Below are 22,654 nucleotides of genomic sequence, written 5' to 3' on the forward strand. Positions count from 1 at the left end.
ACTTCAGAGTCCAAAGTACCAAACAGAAAGTTGTTGGAATTAGGGTTGCAGAGAAACACACACAGCTTGGAGAAGACGAAGGAAGCTCAAGGCACACAATAGAGAGTGTATTACTTAGTGTGCAATGGAAAGATAGATAGCCCTAGAGTGATAGGCGTATATACAATGCACGGGGAAAAAAACCTCCTAAAGAGGGAAAAAATGCCCCGGCGGTCCTAGTGTGTTCACACACATCACTACCACATGTATATGGTAACAAATCCCCCCTGGAGTGATGCGGTGAACGAGAGTTGGCACATGAGTAAAGGGAAGTGCCATGCCCTGAGGACAGGATCAGTCCACAAAGGGGAGTAAGCCCAAATCTTTGCGGAAAGCTTCAAGCTTCTCACGAGACAATGCCTTTGTGAAAAGATCTTCAAGGTTGTCCTGTGTTGGCACATAAGCCAAGCTGATCTCTCCTTCTGAGAGCCTCTCCCTGACATAGTGGTAATGCACCTCAATGTGCTTTGTGCAAGCATGAAAAATTGGGTTTCTCGCAACTGCCAATGCGCTCTGACTGTCAGTGTAGATAGTGTTGGCAATGTCCTGTCCAACACCCAAATCAGCCATAAGGCGTCTGAGCCATACACACTCAACCGTAGCTGTGAAGACTGTCCTGTACTGAGCCTCACAACTCGAAGTGGCCACAGTAGGTTGCTTCTTGCTCAACCATGATATACATGAACTGCCAAGCATGAAACAAAAACCACTTGTGGACACTCTCGTGTCAAAACAACCAGCCCAATCTGAGTCCAAAAAAGCATGTAAGTCTGGCGGCAATGATCCCCCCTTGGGATAAAACAAGCCAAGATGTAAAGTGCCACTAAGGTAGCGGAAAATCCTCTTGATAGCCTGCCAATGCTTAGACCCTGGGCTATGCATAAATCTGCTGACCTGTGAGACTGCAAACTGAATATCTGGCCTCGTGTTGCATACATAAATGAGGCAGCCAACAATAGTTTGGTAAAGAGTGACATCAGCAGGATCACCAGCATCATGTAGACTCAACTTCAAACCTGTCTCCATGGGAGTGGCAATAGGTTTGCAATGCTCAAGTCCAAACTTACATAGCAATGTCTTTATGTAACTTTTCTGACACAAGGCAATACCACCATCACACTGTTTAAACTGTATACCCAAATAATGATGCAATAGCCCCAAATCTTTCATCTTGAAAGTAGCATTCAAATCAGCCTTAAATTCAGCAATATGTCTCTCATTTGGTCCAGTGATCAGCAAATCATCAACATAAAGAACCACGATGAAAAATACATCACCCTCACGCTTTACATACAATGTGCTTTCTGTTGGACAGTTACGAAAGCCTTGTTTGACCAAATGAGTGTCAGCTTTCTCATATCAAGCACGAGGAGATTGCTTCAACCCATACAAAGCCTTGTTACATTTTCACACTTTGTCCTCTTGTCCTTTTATGACAAAACCGCGAGGCTGCGTTACATAAACTTCCTCAAATATGTCACCATTCAAGAAAGCAATAACAATGTCTGATTGATGTACATCCCAACCAAAATGAGCTGCCAATGCACATAGAAAACGTACAGTAGTCATATGACAAGTGGGAGAAAAAGTCTCTTCGTAATCTATGCCTTTTTGCTGTGCATAACCCTTTGCAACAAGTCAAGCCTTATGGCGATCGATCTCACCATCCGGTTTGCGTTTCAACTTGTAAACCCACTTTGTACCAATGGCCTTTTTGCCAGGATGCAAATCACATAAAGTCCATGTGTCATTTTCTATAAGTGCATCATATTCTGATTGCATGGCAGCCATCCAATTTTCTGAATTCTGTGCTTCATCAAAAGTCAGAGGCTCCTCAACATCATGTAAACTAGACACAGCCAAAGCATAACAATCTGATGCATAAGATGCATGGCGAGAGCCTGAACGAGTACGACTAGACAAAGGTGCATCCAATTTACTGTCACGCAAAGTGTGCACCAGCCATTTTGGCATACCTCTACCCTGCTCATTTTCAGCCCTTTCCTCATCAAGTACATCATGTAGATCTGCATCAGTAATAGGCTGATCTAAAACATTTTCAGAAACCCCCATAGGCTGTACATTTGCCTCATTGGAACTTACATTCGTATTTCCACCACTGAAAAGAGGCAACAAAGTGTTATAAATGTCCTGTGAGCTTACATTACTGTCTCTAGTACATGACAGCAAGGGCTGAACAGAATCTTCCACAAACACTACATCCCGAGAAACCAGAATACGTTTTGTTTGCGGATGATACAACCTGTAACCTTTGCTTTCAGCACTATAACCAACAAAAATACATTTGACAGCCTTATCATCCAATTTTCTGCGCTGCACTTGTGGCACCAAAGCATATGCCAAACAGCCAAAAACACGCATGTGCTCAATAGAAGGCTTTCTATCATGCCATGCTTCATATGGAGTAATAGACTGCAAAGCTTTCGTAGGACACCTATTTAGTACATAAGTGGCACACATGATGGCCTCAAGCCAAAAAGAATGCGGTAAAGCTTGACTTTTGACCATACATCGTGCCATTTCCGTCAGTGACCTGTTTTTCCTCTCAGCAACACCATTTTGCTGAGGCGTATAAAGCACTGTACATTGGTGTTTTATCCCACGGCTAGCCAGAAATGCATTAAATTCATGAGACATATACTCCCCCCCTCGATCGGAACGGAGGGTGTCCATAGTACATTTTGAGACATTTTCAGCCATAGCCAGAAATTGTTTGAAGCACATAAAAACTTCGGACTTCTCTTTAAGCGGAAATACCCATGCATGCCTGGAGTAGTCATCAATGAAAGTCACGAAGTACAGGTAATTGCCCAAGGACGGAGTTTGCATGGGCCCACAAACATCACTATGCACAAGCTGCAACCTGCATGTGGCCCGAACTGAACCATCCTTTGGAAATTTAGAACGCTGCATCTTACCCAAAATACAGCCTTCACAAACATGTTTGACAGGGGCTTCAAGAGGTGGCAAAGAAGCAGCCATATTAGATTTCTGCAAACGCAACAAACTGGCAAAATTCAGATGACCAAAACGTGCATGCCAAAGTTTTGCATCTGAAATAGCCCTTGAATCTGCAACAGCATTTGCAAAATTTTGTCCACACTTGTCATACAAAGTGAGCTTATACAGCCCACGGCACAAAAGGCCAGATGCAATAATTTCATCACCAAAACTAAGATCATGAACTGTACATCTATCATCCACAAATTTGACTACAAGTCCAAGTCTAGCAAGTGCGGATACAGACAAGAGATTCTTCTTGATCCCAGGTACATAAAGTGCATCAACAAGTGTGAAGGAACTGCCATTAGCAGCAGTGAGCACAATCTTTCCAACTCCCTGAACTGGATAAGAGGCGTTGTTGGCACAAGTGACTGAATTCCCATGAGGGACAGACTCGAGAGAGGTAAACAATTCACGATGTGAGGTAATGTGCTTTGTAGCACCACTGTCGAAATACCACACATGTGAATCTGCAGCAACTGACAAGCATGCATCATGGACAGTAGGATTGTAAGTGCACTCTGCGCTAAAAGCCCATTCTGCATCAACATCAGCAACACAGTCTCCTTTCACAGAAGACTCAACTATGGCTGCATTTGTAGTGGAACCAGCATTTGCAGTGGAACCACCCTCTTTCTTCTTAGCCTCTTTGGCCTTCAACTTAGGACACGATTTGATCAAGTGATCATTGGCTTTACAATAATGGCAACACATCTTCTTTTTGCCCTTATCACCAGAATTGCCAGACGAAGTACTGCCAGCAGAAGCATTAGGAACATAATTTTTGCCACTCGCAGCAGAACCATAAGAAGTGGCTGCATTACTATTACCACCCTTTCTTTGAGAAGCAATAAAAGCCTGTTCAACTGCACGTTGCCTAGTCTTGTTTTTTCTGGAAAGTGACTCTTGCAACAGCAATGTGCATAATGCATCAAACTTGACAACTTCAGGATTTCCTTGGGTCATCAGTCTCCAAGTACTAGCAAAAGTCTGGTAGGAATCTGGTAAGGCATCAAGAACAGTCTGCACAAGGGAACTGTAAGAAATGAATTCACCTGCAGAAATAAGCTGCTCATTGATATCCTTGACACTAGCAAGGAAAGTGTCCATATCATCTTCCTCATGCATAATCTTCGACTCCAACTCTTTACGTAGCAAAGAAATTTTAGCCTCATTGCGGCTTGCATAAAGACCTTCTAGAATATCCCAAGCCTGTTTTGCAGATTTTGCTGAACGGATGTGAGGAACAATGGTGCGCTTCACAGACAACGCAATCAATGCATGAGCCTGCACATCCTTAACATCCCAACGAGCTTGTTCTGTTGTAGGCAAAACAACTCTAACAGCTGCAATCCTTGCAGCAAGACCTGCAACATCCTCAACATCGCCTACATCCTCAGAACCAGGACGTACATCAATGCCCTGCACAATGTTCCAGACACCTTTTGACACAAGAACATGTTGCATCATATAAGCCCACATAGGGTAGTTGTCCCCATCCAACCTGTCCTCAGCAGCAAACATCTTGAACACATATGTGTTGTTGTTGTCAACCATGGTAAATGCTGCACCTGATGTGAAAACTGCCCGAAAATAGGAGAAACGGAGCGGGAACAACCTGTGCTATATAGCACAAACCGTAGAAGACTATAAGGCACCTGTTATGCAGAAATTGGCACTGACAGAAATTTTGCACAAAATGTCAAAATAGCCTGTGCAGTACTGCCTGTAGTGGAAACGGAGGCCGAAATGAGCCCAAATCAAAATTCTGAGCAGACCGAGTTCTTTGAGCTCTCCCAAAATATTTGTCGACCTGCGAACGCTCGCCAAAGCTCACTGAAATCGGAGAAAGTGAACAGGCGTGTGCTGGAGCAGCTGGCGACTAAGCCCGGGAGGACGTGACCTGCTCTGATATTGTTGGAATTGGGGTTGCAGATAAACACACACAGCTTGGAGAAGACGAAGGAAGCTCAAGGCACACAATAGAGAGTGTATTACTTAGTGTGCAATGGAAAGATAGATAGCCCTAGAGTGATGGGCGTATATACAATGCACGGGGGGAAAAACCTCCTAAAGAGGGAAAAAATGCCCCGGCGGTCCTAGTGTGTTCACACACATCACTACCTCATGTATATGGTAACAAAAGTTTCTAAGCTAAACTAATGAATTTCAAGGTTGAATTAGAGCTAAAAGGACATAGGGAACTTGCACAAACCCCTCCTAATGCATTGAGACCTAAATTTTGCATCCCAAACATCATATGTGTATGATGTTTGGTGGGCCTTTTTACACATGCAAGTGGAACATTTTCAACAACAGCCTCTTCATCATGTTCATTAAATCTCACATACCAAATTTCATACAAATTGGACCACATAAAGCCACCATTTGCTCAAAAACCGCTCAGTTGGAGTCCTAGAGCAAAATACGGTCTTATCCATAGAAAGAATGCTCCAAACTCAAGGAAACTTGACACAAGGCATGCACATAGCATATACATCCTATCCCTATGCTTACATTTCAGTTTTTCAAGAATAGACATCATACGCGTGTGATGTTTAGACCTGCTAAATAGTTACTCTGTCATCATTTTAATCATCCATAATTCATTCACATGTCACATATACCATCTACACCAAGTTTGGGCTTGATTGGACATGTTTTGGTCACAAACATGAGTCCATGCCACAAGCTTCAAGCCATTTGAACCTCATATACCCAAAATATAGTCATTTTACCATTTCAGAGTCTGAAAAGAGCCTATTACAAAATCATGCCCATTACTTGTTCAAATCCAATTCCAGGCATATATGTGTAATGTACATGCTATAGGCAATGTATTGAGGCGGTCCGGGGCGGGCAACAAGAAGAGAAACCTCTAGACACCCTTCAAGGCTCCCGTGCTGCTCAATGGGGCTGGGGCACAACACAACACAAACCAAAACAACAAACCCACAGCCAAATCCCAACTACACAAGGGGCACCACCTAGTTTAAGAGCGAACTAGGACGCAAAAGAGGAGAATCGTTAGAGCAACCCACAAACAAGCAAGGAATTTACACTAACCCTAACACCAATGGAACACTCTCACACACTAAAACACGAGAGAGAGAGAGAGAGAGAGAGAGAGAGAGAGAGATGGTGCTCGGGCTGCTTTGAAGTGTATCGTTAATGATCAAGCAAACATATATATATATATATATATATATATATATATATATATATATATATATATATATATATATATATATATATATATATATATATATATATATATATATATATATATGTAAGAAAGAGAGAAAAAGGGGGAGAGGGCGCTTGTTGCATTAATACCTTCTTACAAATCTGTCATGACAAATCAAAGTGAGATTAGTATTTGTTCAACATAGCTTGCGTAAATTTCACCACAATGCATCACAAGAAAAAACCACCCCAATCACTGTCTTAAGGCCAGGGGAGTCCTCTCCACCCTGTCGCCCTCTTACAGTATGTGGGATTTATGGCTAGATTGATGACAACACCAGAGACAAGCTATCAAGAACTTAACAAAAAACACCAAGACACTTACGCATCATTGTTGTCCATTACATCACATTGGAAGGGAGACAAAGTATCCAAGCTTAGTCCAAATCCACCCTCCTTGATTCAGCAAATGTTGGGCTTACACTAGTAGGAGAAATGATAGATTTCCTACTCTCAATTGAATGAACACTCTCTCTCTTACAAATGGCATAGAGTTCCCTTGCTAATCCCCTATTACAACACATGCACATGCATAAGACAATGAGCTTCCACTCAAGAGCTCCTTCTAGAGAGGTTGAGCTTGGCTTCTCAAGCTATAGCATAGTGCTCTTGCTTATGGCTCCCCCCTTTTGTGCTAGCTACACCCTCCTTTTATAGCAATTTTGAAGGCTAGGGTTACTCCTCTAACCATGGTTGGGTTAGATTTTCAGCAATTTATCTAATTTCTTTTGGCTTGGAATTATCAAGAAGTTGGTGGGGAAAGAGAGAGGAGAGAAATGGAGGTGATAGGACTTTTCATAGTGGGTTAGTGTTAGTAGAGTTAGTATTAATTTACAAATGGAATTGGATATTTACAATGGGAGTATCCATGTAGGATACAAATAAGGAAGAAAAACTCTTAAGAGGTAAGAAAAGGTGGATTTCTTACAAGGTTGATGCTCCAAGTGTCTTGAGTAGGGCCAATTTTGACGCTTGTTGACGGTCCACTAGCTTTGACGGTACATTTTTTCTCCACTCTTGACCTTCCTTGAGAGACAAGGTAATTGAAGCTGAGTAATCAACCACCATGATGCTGTCTTTTAAGAGAAGAGGCTGAATTTTGTGGTTTTTTGATAGATATGGGTAATTTGGAGGAGGAAAAATGAGACTAGGTGGTCAATTTTGGAATGGAATTGTGTGTGGGAGGTATGAGTTCACCATGGTTTCTCTTATTCTTCAAGGTTGAGGAGAAGGTGAGTAGTGTGCAGAGAGGAGTGGTGAGAGAGATGGGAATGATGAGTGGAGAAGTGTGTGTGAAAGAGGAAAATGATAAAGTGGAAGAGAGAGTGTGGCTGCATAGCATGGAAAAACTGGGGTCCACTAAAAAAATCATAGGTCACAGCTCGTAGCTTAAAAAAATATGAAAAAATTTGAGGCAAAAGTTCAGCCTAGGAGCTACAACTTTTGTTTGTATTACCTTTTCAAATTCGGAGAGCAAGTGAACTTTAAAAATTCAGCAAAACCGACCGTTTTTTTCCACTGCAAAGGTCCTTGTGGGGTCCTTCTTTGGATGATTCTTTTGAATACCTCCAAGAGTGAGCCCTCCATAGTGCATGTATGCATGCCACCTACCCTTGACCTTATTTGGTAGGTCTATAATTGAAGATATTGTTGAGATTAGGATATAAGTGAATAGTACAACTAAGAAAATCAAATATTGAGGGGTCTAAAAAATATGTACATGTCAAATATAAATAATATAAGTGGAAAAAAATATAAAGGGGTCAAAAGAAATCTCTCTCATTATGAGGCTACCATAAAAAGATAAATATTTTTGGTGTTCTAATTTTTTAGAAAAAAACAAAATAGATGTAGGAAGCGAAAAATCACAATAGTGAAAAAATATACACATAAATAAAACTAGTTTTTTTGGATTTTTGTTGAGGTGGAGTTACACCAAATATAAGAGAAGCTTACATGAAAATATTTCTATATGGAATAAAGAGTATGAAAAATGGTAAGAAAAAATTGTGGTAATGGTGAGGCAATGTACAGAGCATAAATAGCACACACCTAGGTAGAAATATTTAAATAAATACCAAAATAATTATGAAAAAATCTTTTATTTAGGCCCTATATACAAAGAAATATTTACATACGCATGGGCCATAATATACTTATATTTTTTATTTTTTTTATTTTTTTTGGCTCAACTAGGCCAATGAGTAGCTAATTGAGGGTTTTTTAAGAAGATATGGGAAAAGTCCCATGACTCACGCACGCCTATGTACAGTGAAATGGTAGGGATAGCCACAGTGTTTGAGTGATTTGATAGGGTGAGGTAACTCACTGTGGCAATTACAAAGAGCCGAAAAACGGCTATCATTAGCCCTCCCTCTGGATGATGGTATATTCATGTACCATCATAGAGCATCTTTTCCAAAGAGAGTGCTTCAGAGTCCTTGACGAGATTTTTATTGTTTGGCCCCTCAGAATTTTGGCCAGAGTTACACTCATGCTTCATGTAACAATACTTACATGAGACAGTGGCCTTTTGACAGATCTTTGGTAGATCCTTTGGTAGAAGGCGACTCAAATAGGGCTTCAAGCGATACCCGTTTACTTTCCTGGAGTGCTCTTTACCATTCAAGTCCATAAGCTGATAGTAACTTGAATTGAATGCCTTCTTGACTATGTATGGCCCTTGCCATCTTGTTTCAAATTTGGCATCAAAACGATTATCGAGTCGATTGTCATACCTTAGCACAAGATCTCCTTCATTGATGCCTTTGTCCTTCAGTTTCTTGTCAAGCTTCTCCTTTGTCTGTGTGGCTTTCCTCTTATAGCACTCGTATGCTGCTTCTCTTTTCCACTCAAGCTCAGCTAAGGTAAGAAGTCAATCCATCCATGCTTCTTGATCATCTTGTGCTGATTTGCCATGAAGTCGCATTGTTGGAATGTTTAGCTCAATTGGCTGTAAAGCCTCTTGACCATAGACCAAGTGAAATGGTGTAAACTCCGTGGCTTCCCTATATGTGGTTCGATACGCCCACAAGGCACCATCCCACAACTTTGTCTTGTTTTTCACCATCTTTCTAATGATGCCTGCAATGACACCATTAGCTTTTTCTACCAAACCATTTGATTGGGGATAGTAGGGTGTACTGTGACGATGTAGAATGTGAAGTTCTTCACAGACTTCTGTGAGCAATCCCTTTCTAAACCCTGGACCATTATCAGAAACAATCTCCAAAGGTGTGCCAAATCTACAACAAATGTGAGTGTAGACGAATTTGCTCACTGTCTTCTCATTTACCTTTGCCACACTTTGTGCTTCCACCCACCTAGTCATATAGTCTACAGCCACTAGAATGTAGAGTTTACCATTTTTTGTCCTAGGCAGAGGACCCATAGCATCAATGCCCCACTTTTCAAATGGTCCATTTGCAAGCACGATTTGCCTTGGACCATAAACCAATCTTCTATTCCCATTTACCTGACAATTGTGACAACTTTTACAGCAATGTTGGACATCCACATGCAGACTTGGCCAAACATACCCCGCAAGCAAAATCTTCTTCACAGTTAATTCTTGGGCAAAATGACCACCACATGCTTCTTCATGCAAACCTTTTAGAATGGCTGGAATTTCCTCAATAGTTGGTACTCTTCTGCATACTTGATCCCTCCCTCTTTGATAGAGGGAGCCTTCTAGGAAGAGATATGCGCTTGCCTTCTTCATGAGTCTCCTCTTCTGAGCCTTCGTGAAGTCTTGTGGAAACTCGCCCTCCAAAATGTAGCTAATAATGGGAGTCAATGACTCCAATCCCTGGTATCTCGTTTGCTTGACAATTGCTGCCACCATGATGACCTGCACTTCTTTCTCAACACATGTAACTACTTGCTGTGCAAGTAAATCGTCATCTTCATTCTGTTTCCTAGGAATATGATATAGTTGCACTTCTTCAAATTGATTAAACAATCTACGAATGGCATGAACTTTTGTCCGTAAGCTATCATTCTTGCATGCCCAAATGCCTAAAATCTGTTTAACAATGAGAAGTGCATCTCCCTTTACCATGAGGCGTTGTATCCCTTGGCCAATGCACATCTTCAAACCATGAATTAGTGTGTCGTATTCTGCTTCATTGTTGCTAGCTGAACCTGGTAGATTGACCTTCTCTTTCATGACCACCTCTCCACTTGGGTTGAGTAATACTAGCCCTCCCCCTGCTTTCCCTGTGGCTCGACGAAAAGCTCCATCAAAGAACAAGGTAAAAGCATTAGGAATACTTTTTGGTGGTGGCAATGGTAGGGTCTTTACTTGAGGCACCTTAATTTCCTTCTCATGTACCCTATAAGTGAGAATCCCTGCCAATTGTGCACGCACACTATCTTCTACCTTGAAAGAGTATTGGAACTCTTGCAACTCCATAATCCACTTTGAGATCCTAGTACTAAGATTCATTTGAGATGACACCCAAGGGAACAAATTTTCTGCAGTGAGAATTACAAAAGGTTTTGGTAGCAGGTAGGATCTAAACTTTCTCACCGCAAACATGAGAGAAAGCATCATGAGTTATGCTTCTGTGTAGTCTCTCTCCAAAGCATTCATGACCCTACTAGCAAAGTAGATGGGTCGCATCCTTGTACTGTGGGGATCTTGTTGTAGCAACACAGCACCAATTGTTTCCCTTCCAACACTAGAGCTAACAAAGAATGTGTACTCCCAACAAGGAGGCATGAGTGTTGGTAGCTCTGACAAAATGACTTTAATGTTACAAAAATACTCTTCAAGCTCATCAGACCATGCAAATTCTACTTGTTGTGTCAACTTTTGAAAAGGATGAAGCAACTCCGAGGCTAAGTGAATGAAGCGTGACATATACTTCACCTTCTGAATGAAAGATATGACCTCTTTGAGATTCTTGGGTGAGGGGAGCTCAATAAGAGCCTTTGCCTTTGAAGGATCCACCTCAATGCCTTTATAGGAAACCTTGTGACCAAGCAAGATCACTTCATCCTCAGCTATGTGACACTTGTCGGGGTTGAGTTGACCTCCCATGTCATAGAGCTTCTTTAAACCTTCTTCTACCCTTTGTAGATGCAATGATTTTGAGCTATAAATGCAAAAATCATCAATAAAAACCCTAATGGACTTTCCAAAGAATGCTTGAAACACCATGTTCATGAAGCGTTGGAAAGTTGCAGGAGCATTTGTCAGGCCAAATGGCATGACTCTAAAAGCATAACAACCCCAAGGAGTGATAAAGGTTGTTTTCAATTGATCCTCCAATGCGATACCTATTTGAAAGTAACCCGAGTAGCCATCACACACAGTGTACTTCTCATGACCAGCTACTTCATTTAGTATCTCATCCTGAAATGGGAGGGGAAAGTGATCTCTTTTTGTTGCCTCATTAAGTGGACGATAATCCACACACACCCTCCACTTGCCGTTTTTCTTAGGAGTGACAACAACGGGAGAGACCCACTCTGAATTCTCCACTGGATAAATGAAACCTGCTGCTAGAAGCTTTCTTACCTCCTTGAGTAGAGCCTGCTCCTTAATGACTCCTAGCCTTCGTAGCTTTTGAGCCTTAGGTGTGGCCTCTAGATTCAACTCAATCTTGTGTTGAACAACATCTACTCCACGCACATCGGTGTAGTCTTTAGCAAAAAGCCTAGGAAACTTCCTTAGCACACATTTGAACTCGTCTCTTTCATCCTTTGTAAGTGTTGTTGATAGCATACCTTCCAGCATCCCTTCATCTTGAACACCTTCGTTCTCTTGAGGACCTACCTCCTCCAAGCCTTGACAAGAGGTCTCTTGGTTGCTTGGCTTAAACCTTACCCCCATGACTTCGATGGAAGACTCCTCTTCAGTAATGCTGCCGCTACTTTCTTCTTCTGAAGTGTTTTCAGTCCAATCTTCTTCCGTCTCACTTCGAGATGATTCTTCATGGAGCTCCTCTTGGCGTTGCTCCTTCATGTCAAAGACAACCTTCTTGTGATTGTCATTCCTGCAAATTAGCTTTCCTCTCTCCCAATCCTGCAAAGCTCGCATTTTCATTAGCCATGGTCTTCCTAGGATAAATGGATAACCACTTCCCTTGGTCGACATAACATAAAAATCCACCGCTTTCTTAATGCCAAAGGCCTCTACAAAGACATTTTTACAAATGCCTACACACCTAGCCTTGCTATTGTTTGCCATCTTGACTTTGATTTCAGGTGTCTCATGGATGTGCATGCGTAGTCTTTGCATGAGCCCTTCTGTCATGATACAAATTTGTGCACCCCCATCCACTAGACCTTTCCTAACCAATCTTCCTTTTATGTAACAATCTAGCACAGGTGTAATATCCTCGTTCATTTCAGCATGTGCAATTTTTACAACAGGAAAACTCTCTTTTACCTTTCTCCTAGTGCTAACTGCCTTTGTTAAATCCCTCCTAACTTGTGGGCATAATGCAAGAAACTGAGACCATGAGATATCAGAACCCTTACCTCGCATGTCTTCCAACAGGTTGTATGGAGCCATACCATGTCCAAGAGGGAAGTCTTGGAGATTGATACGACGTCGAGTCCTCTTAGCTTCCTTGGTCTCCTTTGCCTTCTTGCCTTGTCCATGGTCACTCTGTGATGGGACACCCTCTTTCTCTTTACCTTTTCCTCGGCCACGCTTAATGCCATTTGCTTCCATGTCAACCTCATTTGAGTTTGTCACCTCTACCACATGCACATTTGGATCTGGCAAAGGTGGAACTCCTTCTACCCCTTGTGGAGGCGGTCTTGGTCCATTTGGCCTTTGTAGAAGCCTTGGTTGTTGACCAGCTCCTTCTCTTGCATTCATCACTGGGTAATTCAAGTTAGGTCTCCCTGGCTCCCCACGGGGCCAAGGACAATTATACATCCCATGTCCAGACTCTCCGCAATTCCAACATTGCAAGACTCTCCTAGGTCGTGGATCTCGCTCTTCAGACTTCTTTGCTTGTCCCTTTGGACCTACAGCCTGTGCAAGGTGAATTGACAGGCTGCTTAAAGATTCGTTTAACTTCTCAATTACTTCCACCGTTACCTCAGGAAGCTCCCTCGATGTTGATGCTTGTGACTTACCTTTGGGTCTAAGACCTTCTATTGGAACCTCTCCCCTTAAGCACTTGAGTTTCCTATATTTCTCAGCAGCCCTAGTTTCAGCTGCATCAAAGGTAGCTGGTGCACCCGCCTCAACTTTTACCTTAAGGTCAGGAAAGAGTCCGGCTATGAACCTCTCCTTCTTTAGAAATTCTACACCATCACCAGGGTTAGCAACATTTCGTATCCATAGAGCCCAAAGACGTAGAAACTCTTGCTTGTACAAGTAGTAGTCATCTAAGTCTGTTTGCTTATGAGAAACAATGTCTTGCCATAATTTTTGAGTGTTTTGGGGATCAAAGAAGTATTTCTTGAAACGATTCAAAACTTCTGTGTAATTCCCCTTAACTTCCTCAGGCAAAGAGTCAAACCAAGTGCTAGCATCTTTCCTAAGGACCACCTCAAACATTTCTACACGTTCTTGATCAGTTATTATCCTCTTGATACGGCAAGACATCTTGAAATTCGCTAAAAATAATTCAGCATCCTCTCCAGGCTCTCCAAAGAAAAGAGGATACCCAGACATTTGGCGTTGGCTTTCCATTGAATTGATTTCAAAGTGACACCCGTTTTTGTTTTTCTTTCTTAAAAAGATTTACACAATAATGTATCTAGCTTGCAATCTATTCTACAACAAAATAAGGATATTCACATCAAACGACCTATGATAATCAATAAGAGGTAGGATGACAGGGTTTGGTGATGCGAGAATTTCTCCTACTCTTTGGGCACCAAACATGAACACCATACGTTGTTGAAAATGGATTTTCCTACTAATTGCAATGTTTATTCTAATGTGTGGAGTGAAATGGAAGGGGAAAACCTCTATTCCTGGGCCATTATCCATGGTCTATGCATGACCTAATGCTTAAAACAAAACAAAAATATAGACGTCCAAACTAAGGTCGTACCTAATGAGAGGCAAAATAAAAGGATTTACTGAAGCGTTTATCTCGGCCAACCTAAGAGGACCTAAAATTCTACGAATGACACGTTGAAATTGCAACTTAGTACTAACGATTATGTGTACCTTTTGCCTTGCAATGGGAATGAAGGGATCATACAAATTTTCGTGATTCATGCAAACTACTTGACTATGCTAAAGGTTGATTCTACACAAAAATACACAAGCCGTTCCTCAGTGGGGGCACCAATTTGAGGCGGTCCGGGGCGGGCAACAAGAAGAGCAACCTCTAGACACCCTTCAAGGCTCCCGTGCTGCTCAATGGGGCTGGGGCACAACACAACACAAACCAAAACAACAAACCCACAGCCAAATCCCAACTACACAAGGGGCACCACCTAGTTTAAGAGCGAACTAGGACGCAAAAGAGGAGAATCGTTAGAGCAACCCACAAACAAGCAAGGAATTTACACTAACCCTAACACCAATGGAACACTCTCACACACTAAAACACGAGAAAGAGAGAGAGAGAGAGAGAGAGAGAGAGATGGTTCTCGGGCTGCTTTGAAGTGTATCGTTAATGATCAAGCAAACATATATATATATATATATATATATATATATATATATATATATATATATATATATATATATATATATATGTGTGTGTGTGTGTGTGTGTGTGTGTGTGTGTAAGAAAGAGAGAAAAAGGGGGAGAGGGCGCTTGTTGCATTAATACCTTCTTACAAATCTGTCATGACAAATCAAAGTGAGATTAGTATTTGTTCAACATAGCTTGCGTAAATTTCACCACAATGCATCACAAGAAAAAACCACCCCAATCACTGTCTTAAGGCCAGGGGAGTCCTCTCCACCCTGTCGCCCTCTTACAGTATGTGGGATTTATGGCTAGATTGATGACAACACCAGAGACAAGCTATCAAGAACTTAACAAAAAACACCAAGACACTTACGCATCATTGTTTTCCATTACATCACGTTGGAAGGGAGACAAAGTATCCAAGCTTAGTCCAAATCCACCCTCCTTGATTCAGCAAATGTTGGGCTTACACTAGTAGGAGAAATGATAGATTTCCTACTCTCAATTGAATGAACACTCTCTCTCTTACAAATGGCATAGAGTTCCCTTGCTAATCCCCTATTACAACACATGCACATGCATAAGACAATGAGCTTCCACTCAAGAGCTCCTTCTAGAGAGGTTGAGCTTGGCTTCTCAAGCTATAGCATAGTGCTCTTGCTTATGGCTCACCCCTTTTGTGCTAGCTACACCCTCCTTTTATAGCAATTTTGAAGGCTAGGGTTACTCATCTAACCATGGTTGGGTTAGATTTTCAGCAATTTATCTAATTTCTTTTGGCTTGGAATTATCAAGAAGTTGGTGGGGAAAGAGAGAGGAGAGAAATGGAGGTGATAGGACTTTTCATAGTGGGTTAGTGTTAGTAGAGTTAGTATTAATTTACAAATGGAATTGGATATTTACAATGGGAGTATCCATGTAGGATACAAATAAGGAAGAAAAACTCTTAAGAGGTAAGAAAAGGTGGATTTCTTACAAGGTTGATGCTCCAAGTGTCTTGAGTAGGGCCAATTTTGACGCTTGTTGACGGTCCACTAGCTTTGACGGTACATTTTTTCTCCACTCTTGACCTTCCTTGAGAGACAAGGTAATTGAAGCTGAGTAATCAACCACCATGATGCTGTCTTTTAAGAGAAGAGGCTGAATTTTGTGGTTTTTTGATAGATATGGGTAATTTGGAGGAGGAAAAATGAGACTAGGTGGTCAATTTTGGAATGGAATTGTGTGTGGGAGGTATGAGTTCACCATGGTTTCTCTTATTCTTCAAGGTTGAGGAGAAGGTGAGTAGTTTGCAGAGAGGAGTGGTGAGAGAGATGGGAATGATGAGTGGAGAAGTGTGTGTGAAAGAGGAAAATGATAAAGTGGAAGAGAGAGTGTGGCTGCATAGCATGGGAAAACTGGGGTCCACTAAAAAAATCATAGCTCACAGCTCGTAGCTCAAAAAAATATGAAAATATGTGAGGCAAAAGTTTAGCCCACGAGCTACAACTTTTGTTTGTATCACCTTTTCAAATACGGAGAGCAAGTGAACTTTAAAAATTCAGCAAAACCGACCGTTTTTTTCCACTGCAAAGGTCCTTGTGGGGTCCTTCTTTGGATGATTCTTTTGAATACCTCCAAGAGTGAGCCCTCCATAGTGCATGTATGCATGCCACCTACCCTTGACCTTATTTGGTAGGTCTATAATTGAAGATATTGTTGAGATTAGGATATAAGTGAATAGTACAACTAAGAAAATCAAATATTGAGGGGTCTAAAAAATATGTACATGTCAAATATAAATAATATAAGTGGAAAAAAATATAAAGGGGTCAAAAGAAATCTCTCTCATTATGAGGCTACCATAAAAAGATAAATATTTTTGGTGTTCTAATTTCTTAGAAAAAAACAAAATAGATGTAGGAAGGGAAAAATCACAATAGTGAAAAAATATACACATAAATAAAACTAGTTTTTTTGGATTTTTGTTGAGGTGGAGTTACACCAAATATAAGAGAAGCTTACATGAAAATATTTCTATATGGAATAAAGAGTATGAAAAATGGTAAGAAAAAATTGTGGTAATGGTGAGGCAATGTACAGAGCATAAATAGCACACACCTAGGTAGAAATATTTAAATAAATACCAAAATAATTATGAAAAAATCTTTTATTTAGGCCCTATATACAAAGAAATATTTACATAGCATGGGCCATATTATACTTATATTTTTTATTTTTTTATTTTTTTTTGGCTCAACTAGCCCAATGACTAGCTAATTGAGGGTTTTTTAAGAAGATATGGGAAAAGTCCCATGACTCACGCACGCCTATGTACAGTGAAATGGTAGGGATAGCCACAGTGTTTGAGTGATTTGATAGGGTGAGGTAACTCACTGTGGCAATTACAAAGAGCCGAAAAATGGCTATCAGTATGTGTGAAATCTCACCTCATTTAGAGCACATAGACATCATACATGTATGATGTCTCACAGCGTGAAATGAGCATCAAATGCATTTTTATCAACTTGCATAGCATCATTAGGCCCTAATTAACTTTTAATTCAATTTTGAAATCATTTGGATAGCTAGAAGCTGAACAATTGCTAGATTGAGTAAAAGATGCTAACTTTTGGACTTGAAGTGCGCACAGGAGCAATGAAAGCCGATAAATCACCAATAAAGAAGAAAAGGCTCACCTTGAAAGATATCATTGTAGCATTAGAGCCATTGACAATTCCCAATGAGACATTGAAGCCGATCAAAGCATGGATGGATGAAGAAACTCCACAAACAGAGGGCATACAGCTATACCAAGGGACATTCCGAGATCCACAAGGCAATATAGTGGATGTGCTGATGATTTCAAGAGTACTTATTGAATATGCAAGCAAAGAAGGCATTGTCAATCACCTAGAAAGGGTGGATCTACATGGATTCTTTACATATGTGCCAATAGGAGTTGACTTCCAAAGAGTTTATGAGCCGACCACTAAAATCAAGAAAGATGGCAAAGTAGTCCTCACCACACTTCAGGGAGAAATTAAAGAAGTGATAATTACACCTCAGATTATTGTAGATGCCTTGGGATTATATATTGATGGTATCAAGTTAGAGAAAGAAGAGATGCAATGGAGGTGTACTCTCAAAAGGAAACCAAACCAATTTTTGACAACATGGTGGACCCAAGAGCTATTAGAATTCTACCCAAGAGGAAGCTGCAAGAGTAGCCTAATGCACAAGGAGAAGAGAATAAAGAATCCAAAGAGGAGGGAGGTAGTACAACACCACCAGCATCTCCCCCAAAATACACACAACAACCTCCAAGCCCAAAATCCCCAACATCCCAGCAAAAGGATTTTCCAAATAAGAAATCAGAGACTAAACCGATGAGAAAGGAAAAGGAAGAGACCAGAAGATGCACCTATGACGATCTCCTCAAATCGGGATATACAACAGTGGATGCTTCTAGGGCAGTGTATGGCACCTCAATCTTGCCATGGCTACAAAAAAAAAAGAAGAAAAGCCGAGGAGAAGCCGCAACACCATGATACTCAAAGAAGAGAACCAGAGATGCATTTATCACCACCTAGAGTACCAAGGTTAGTGAAAGTCCCACCGGCAAGGTGGAGGCCTTTGGAAAGACAATGGTGTCCTCCTCTAGATAGCAGGAGTGTTACTAAACATGGGCCACCAAGCTCCCTTGGTTGGACCACTGCCTAGGCCAACAACAACAAAGAGTGTGGTAGCAACAAATGAAGAAGATGTGAGAGATGCCCACCAAATCTTGGACAGAATCAGAACCAAATTTCTCACAGTGATCAAGCAAAATAGCACGCTCAGGATAAGAGAGGAAAATAAGATAGGAGAGCATGACAACCTCACCAAAGAACTGCAAGGATCCATTCAGAGAGAAAAAAGCACAGAAAGAAATGAACAAGCACAAAGCAAGCTCCTAAAGGAATTTGAAGTGAAAAGGGATACCCTCATGCTACAAATGGTTGAGGTATCTAAGGAGATTTCCAATCTACAAGAGGGGAAAGAGAAGATAGAGGATGAGTTGAAGTTAGAACAAGATGAGATAAAAGATATTATGGACAAATCAAATCTTCAAGAGTTAACCATACAAAGGCTAAAAGGAACCCCAAGGGCTGCAAAAGCAAGTGCAAGAGCGGATAGTCGGGCCATACAAGCCTTGGAAGCTCACATCACCGCACTTTAAACAAATTTGAGATTAGAGCAAAGACAAAGAGTTCACTTAATAGAAGGCTCCTGGGCAACTGAGAAAAGACTCCAAAAAGAGGAGCAAGAACTCCAAGAAGAGAATAACTAGTTGAACCATCAATTAGAAACATTGCAAAAGCTTCTAGTTAGTAATGCAAAGGAAGCCACCAAAAGAGACAAGCTGATACAGTAGCAATTGACAGAATTAAGACAAGAGGTGGAGAGAGCCAAAGGTCAAGATACAGATCTAGGTCCAAGTGACTCAGGAGTCAGTGCCCAATAGGAGCCGATGGAGATTCTAGAAAACTCTAAGGATCCTGCATTGGTCGAGATACCTCCACAAATTCAAGAGGAAGGGCATGAGCTAGCAACAGAGGACAAGGACCGCCTCCAAAATTTGATAGAGCAAGCCATATAAGAGAGTGCTAGAGCGGCAATAGAATGTAAACAGAGGATGATGCACTTTGTGGGAGTGCTACAACTAGATACAAATCTAATCAAAGAAGAGTGGATGCATCCATCCCTCCCTTACCCTTTGCTCAAGTATGAATTTCTCACTACAAAGAAAAGAATTCAAGTAGAGGAGACAACACCACTATTTAAGGGATACATGAAAGATAAAGCAGTCTCCAAGATAATAGTAGACTCACAGCCAAAGTAGAGAAAGGGTTGGCTCACAAAGTACCCGACATACCTAGTATGTCTGGTCGATGCTCCAAAATCCATCAGAGATGACGGTTCTTTTTGCCTAGTACCAAGGATGCGCACTTGGAAAGACTATGCGAGGCTTTTGGAAAAGCATCCAATGTGGCTTAATTATCCTAAGCTTCAACACCCAAAGAAGGAGAGAGAATAAGTAGGACTTATATGGTGAAAACCCTAATAGGTACCATAAAGCTCTTCACTGGCTCTTCTAATTTGACGTGTGTAATGCTCAAAAAAAATCTCCAAAACACTGCTAGACTGCATTGAGGTGTTTGCACCGCACAAAGCTATGGACTCAAGTCTATTGTCAATGGGTGACACTCTCCTCAAATTGGCTTATGACCTCTCCACTCAACATCACCACAAGTGCTACACCTTTTCTACCAAAGGTTGATGTTCTTACCTAGCTTCCATATGCAAGCCTTTGAAGAGGCTTTTTATACATTTTTTTTCACATATGACAACAAGATTTTTGGACCAACGCTCATGTTTGCGGGTTGCCGCGACGGACGTCCATAGCATAGCTCTCAAGCATCAACATAAAATTATCGATACAGGGGAAGCGACTCGGATGAGGCATGGAAACTCATTAGGTTGTCAATCCTAATGCAGTGAACTCGAAGAGAGGCAACTACTAACTCTACAAGAAAATCAATCGCACTAAAGCCAAGCAATCTGCCTATGTCCTTCTACACAGCTCTACAGTCATCACGCCCGTTCACCATGCAAATCATATCGGAATCGCACGAAACTTGAAGGGAAGCTACAAGGGACTATCAGAAACATATCCTATCACTGTCACAGCATTCTGGAGAGGTACAACAATCGCGATCGTTTGTCCTAAAGTACGCAAAAACAGTAAATGAATGATCCTAAAGGGTCATTTTTAGGTCCTTAAAGCCTCTCCTAGGGTAAAAACAACATAAAATACGCATATAAACACTCAAAACAGCGATTTAAGGCCTAGCCTGATGTGTTTGAAACCTTCACCGAATCTTGAATGCTTACACTTGAATGGAAGAGCAGAGTAAGAGAAACACAATGCAAGAAACAAAACTGAATTTGGATTACCGTAGCCGCAATGGCGAATATTACAAGTTTGAACAAGAAGGAGCTCTCTTTCGTACGCTGTCTTCTCAGTTTTTCCTCCAAAAAGATTATCCAAAACTTACAGAAAATGACCTTTATAGATTAGGTCTTTGCAAAAATGGCTTGTCCGGCCATAAGCTCCTAATCTTAAAACTGGCTCTCTAATATACAATTGCTCCCAAAAGAATAATCATACATCCTTGACAATTTCCCGGCTTAGAGATGCTTCTTTACAAAAGAATTTTACAATGGCCACGGCCGCCTGTTGCTTCTTCCGCCAAACACTCCCCCCTTCCTTATCCTTGCATGCCCTCGTGCATGTTCAGTGCTTTGGCCGTTGATGTGTCTCTAATGAAGCGAGTGTCTCTGAAAAGCTTCTTGTTCGGAGTACGGCTTCGAGGGCTTCTTGGTGTTGTTTGAATGGATTTTCTGATAATGTGTGTTGGTATGCCACGTACCTTGCCTTGAGGTCTTTCGCCATGGGATGGAAAATCCTTGAATCCATTTCGAAGAATCCTGTGACGAAGGCCTCTTCAAATGTTTGCAAGTAATGTGATGGCAGGTACATTAGCCTGGAGTACATGGCCATCAAGATATGCCGTGGCGGTGAATCCTGTAGATTCCACCAGATGCCTCTGTGTCCTTCCAAGAACAGATTCCACGAATGATCATCGCCTTCAGTGTCTTTAAACACCTGGATGCAGGTGACGATCATCCGGGCTATCTTTACTAACATCTGGCAGGCCAAATCGGGGACATCCTGTAGCAAAGTCACTGTTGAGTTCAGTGTGCTGACCATGTACGCCACTGTAGGGGGATGCTGCGCTTTCAGAACCGGGTAATTTAGCTTGTGCTGCCTTGACCCCTTCCATGTTGTGAAATCTTTCCACGTGTGTCTTTGAGGGACAAGGCAGAATGTAGGATCTATCTGTATATGTTGAGGCGCGTTGTGGTAATTTGTTAGATCCTGTGGTCTGTTGTCCAACCACTTCTGCCTCCACTTGGGGTGGTCATCGATAAGCACCTGAGCTTCTTCCACTGTGAGTACAATGCCCTCGTAACCCCCTTCTTTGTTTCGTGGCAAGGCTGGCTGCATCTTTTCTTTCCATAAATTTGCTTCATGGCACAGCAGAGGAAACGGAAGGTATTCGTGGCCAAACCCTTCCACTTGCTCTTCTGGTTGTAAATACGCCAGGGCTGCTGACTCCAGTATCTTCTTTTCATAGAGCATATATTCCTTGGCTGGCCCCTCTGGCATGTCCTGAATGCTTTCACTGAGTTCATCTCGTATGTCCAGATCGGGTCCTTCAAATTGCTGCTCATGTTGCCCTTGTTGTGAGGTTCCAAGCAAATATGTCGCATGGTGTCCAGGCAGCAGTTGCGGTTGAGTATGTGCTTTGTCTGCTTTGATCTGCTGTTTGACAAGCAGATCTTCTTTTTCCTTAAGAAATGTGTCACCGATCTGTCTCTGAATCTGGAGTTTAGCGCTTGCTTGAGCGAGTTGCTGCTCCACTTCTTTTAATTGTAACTCGTTTGCCGCTGTCTAGGCCACCATTCCTGATACGATCAGATGTCTTTGGAGCCTTTCTTGCTCGAGCTCTTCTTTTAGTGCTGCTATAGTATTTGCTACTGTGGAATTGTCAGATGTGGAGACCAATGCTCCAGCAGGTTCCTGATTAGCCATCAAAGCCGTCAGAGTGCCCTTGACAGTGCTGTAGGAGTTGCTA

At 41.6% G+C, this 22,654-nt stretch overlaps 1 protein-coding gene across 1 annotated transcript in view; it reads left to right on the plus strand.

Annotated features, from left to right (window-relative positions):
• LOC147426565 (uncharacterized) overlaps window positions 1-22,449 on the plus strand; it is a 53,638-nt gene extending 31,189 nt beyond the window's left edge. Inside the window, exons 3-6 of the mRNA XM_086498218.1 lie at window positions 21,671-21,765; window positions 22,013-22,071; window positions 22,225-22,310; window positions 22,357-22,449. Coding sequence (XP_086354344.1) covers window positions 21,671-21,765; window positions 22,013-22,071; window positions 22,225-22,310; window positions 22,357-22,449 — 333 coding nt within the window. The remainder of the gene's footprint in view (window positions 1-21,670; window positions 21,766-22,012; window positions 22,072-22,224; window positions 22,311-22,356) is intronic.
• The last annotated feature ends 205 nt before the right edge of the window (window positions 22,450-22,654 follow it).

Source organism: Adiantum capillus-veneris, chromosome 24 (genome assembly GCF_014529385.1).
Source record: "Adiantum capillus-veneris isolate H3 chromosome 24, ASM1452938v2, whole genome shotgun sequence".
Lineage (NCBI taxonomy): Eukaryota > Viridiplantae > Streptophyta > Polypodiopsida > Polypodiales > Pteridaceae > Adiantum > Adiantum capillus-veneris.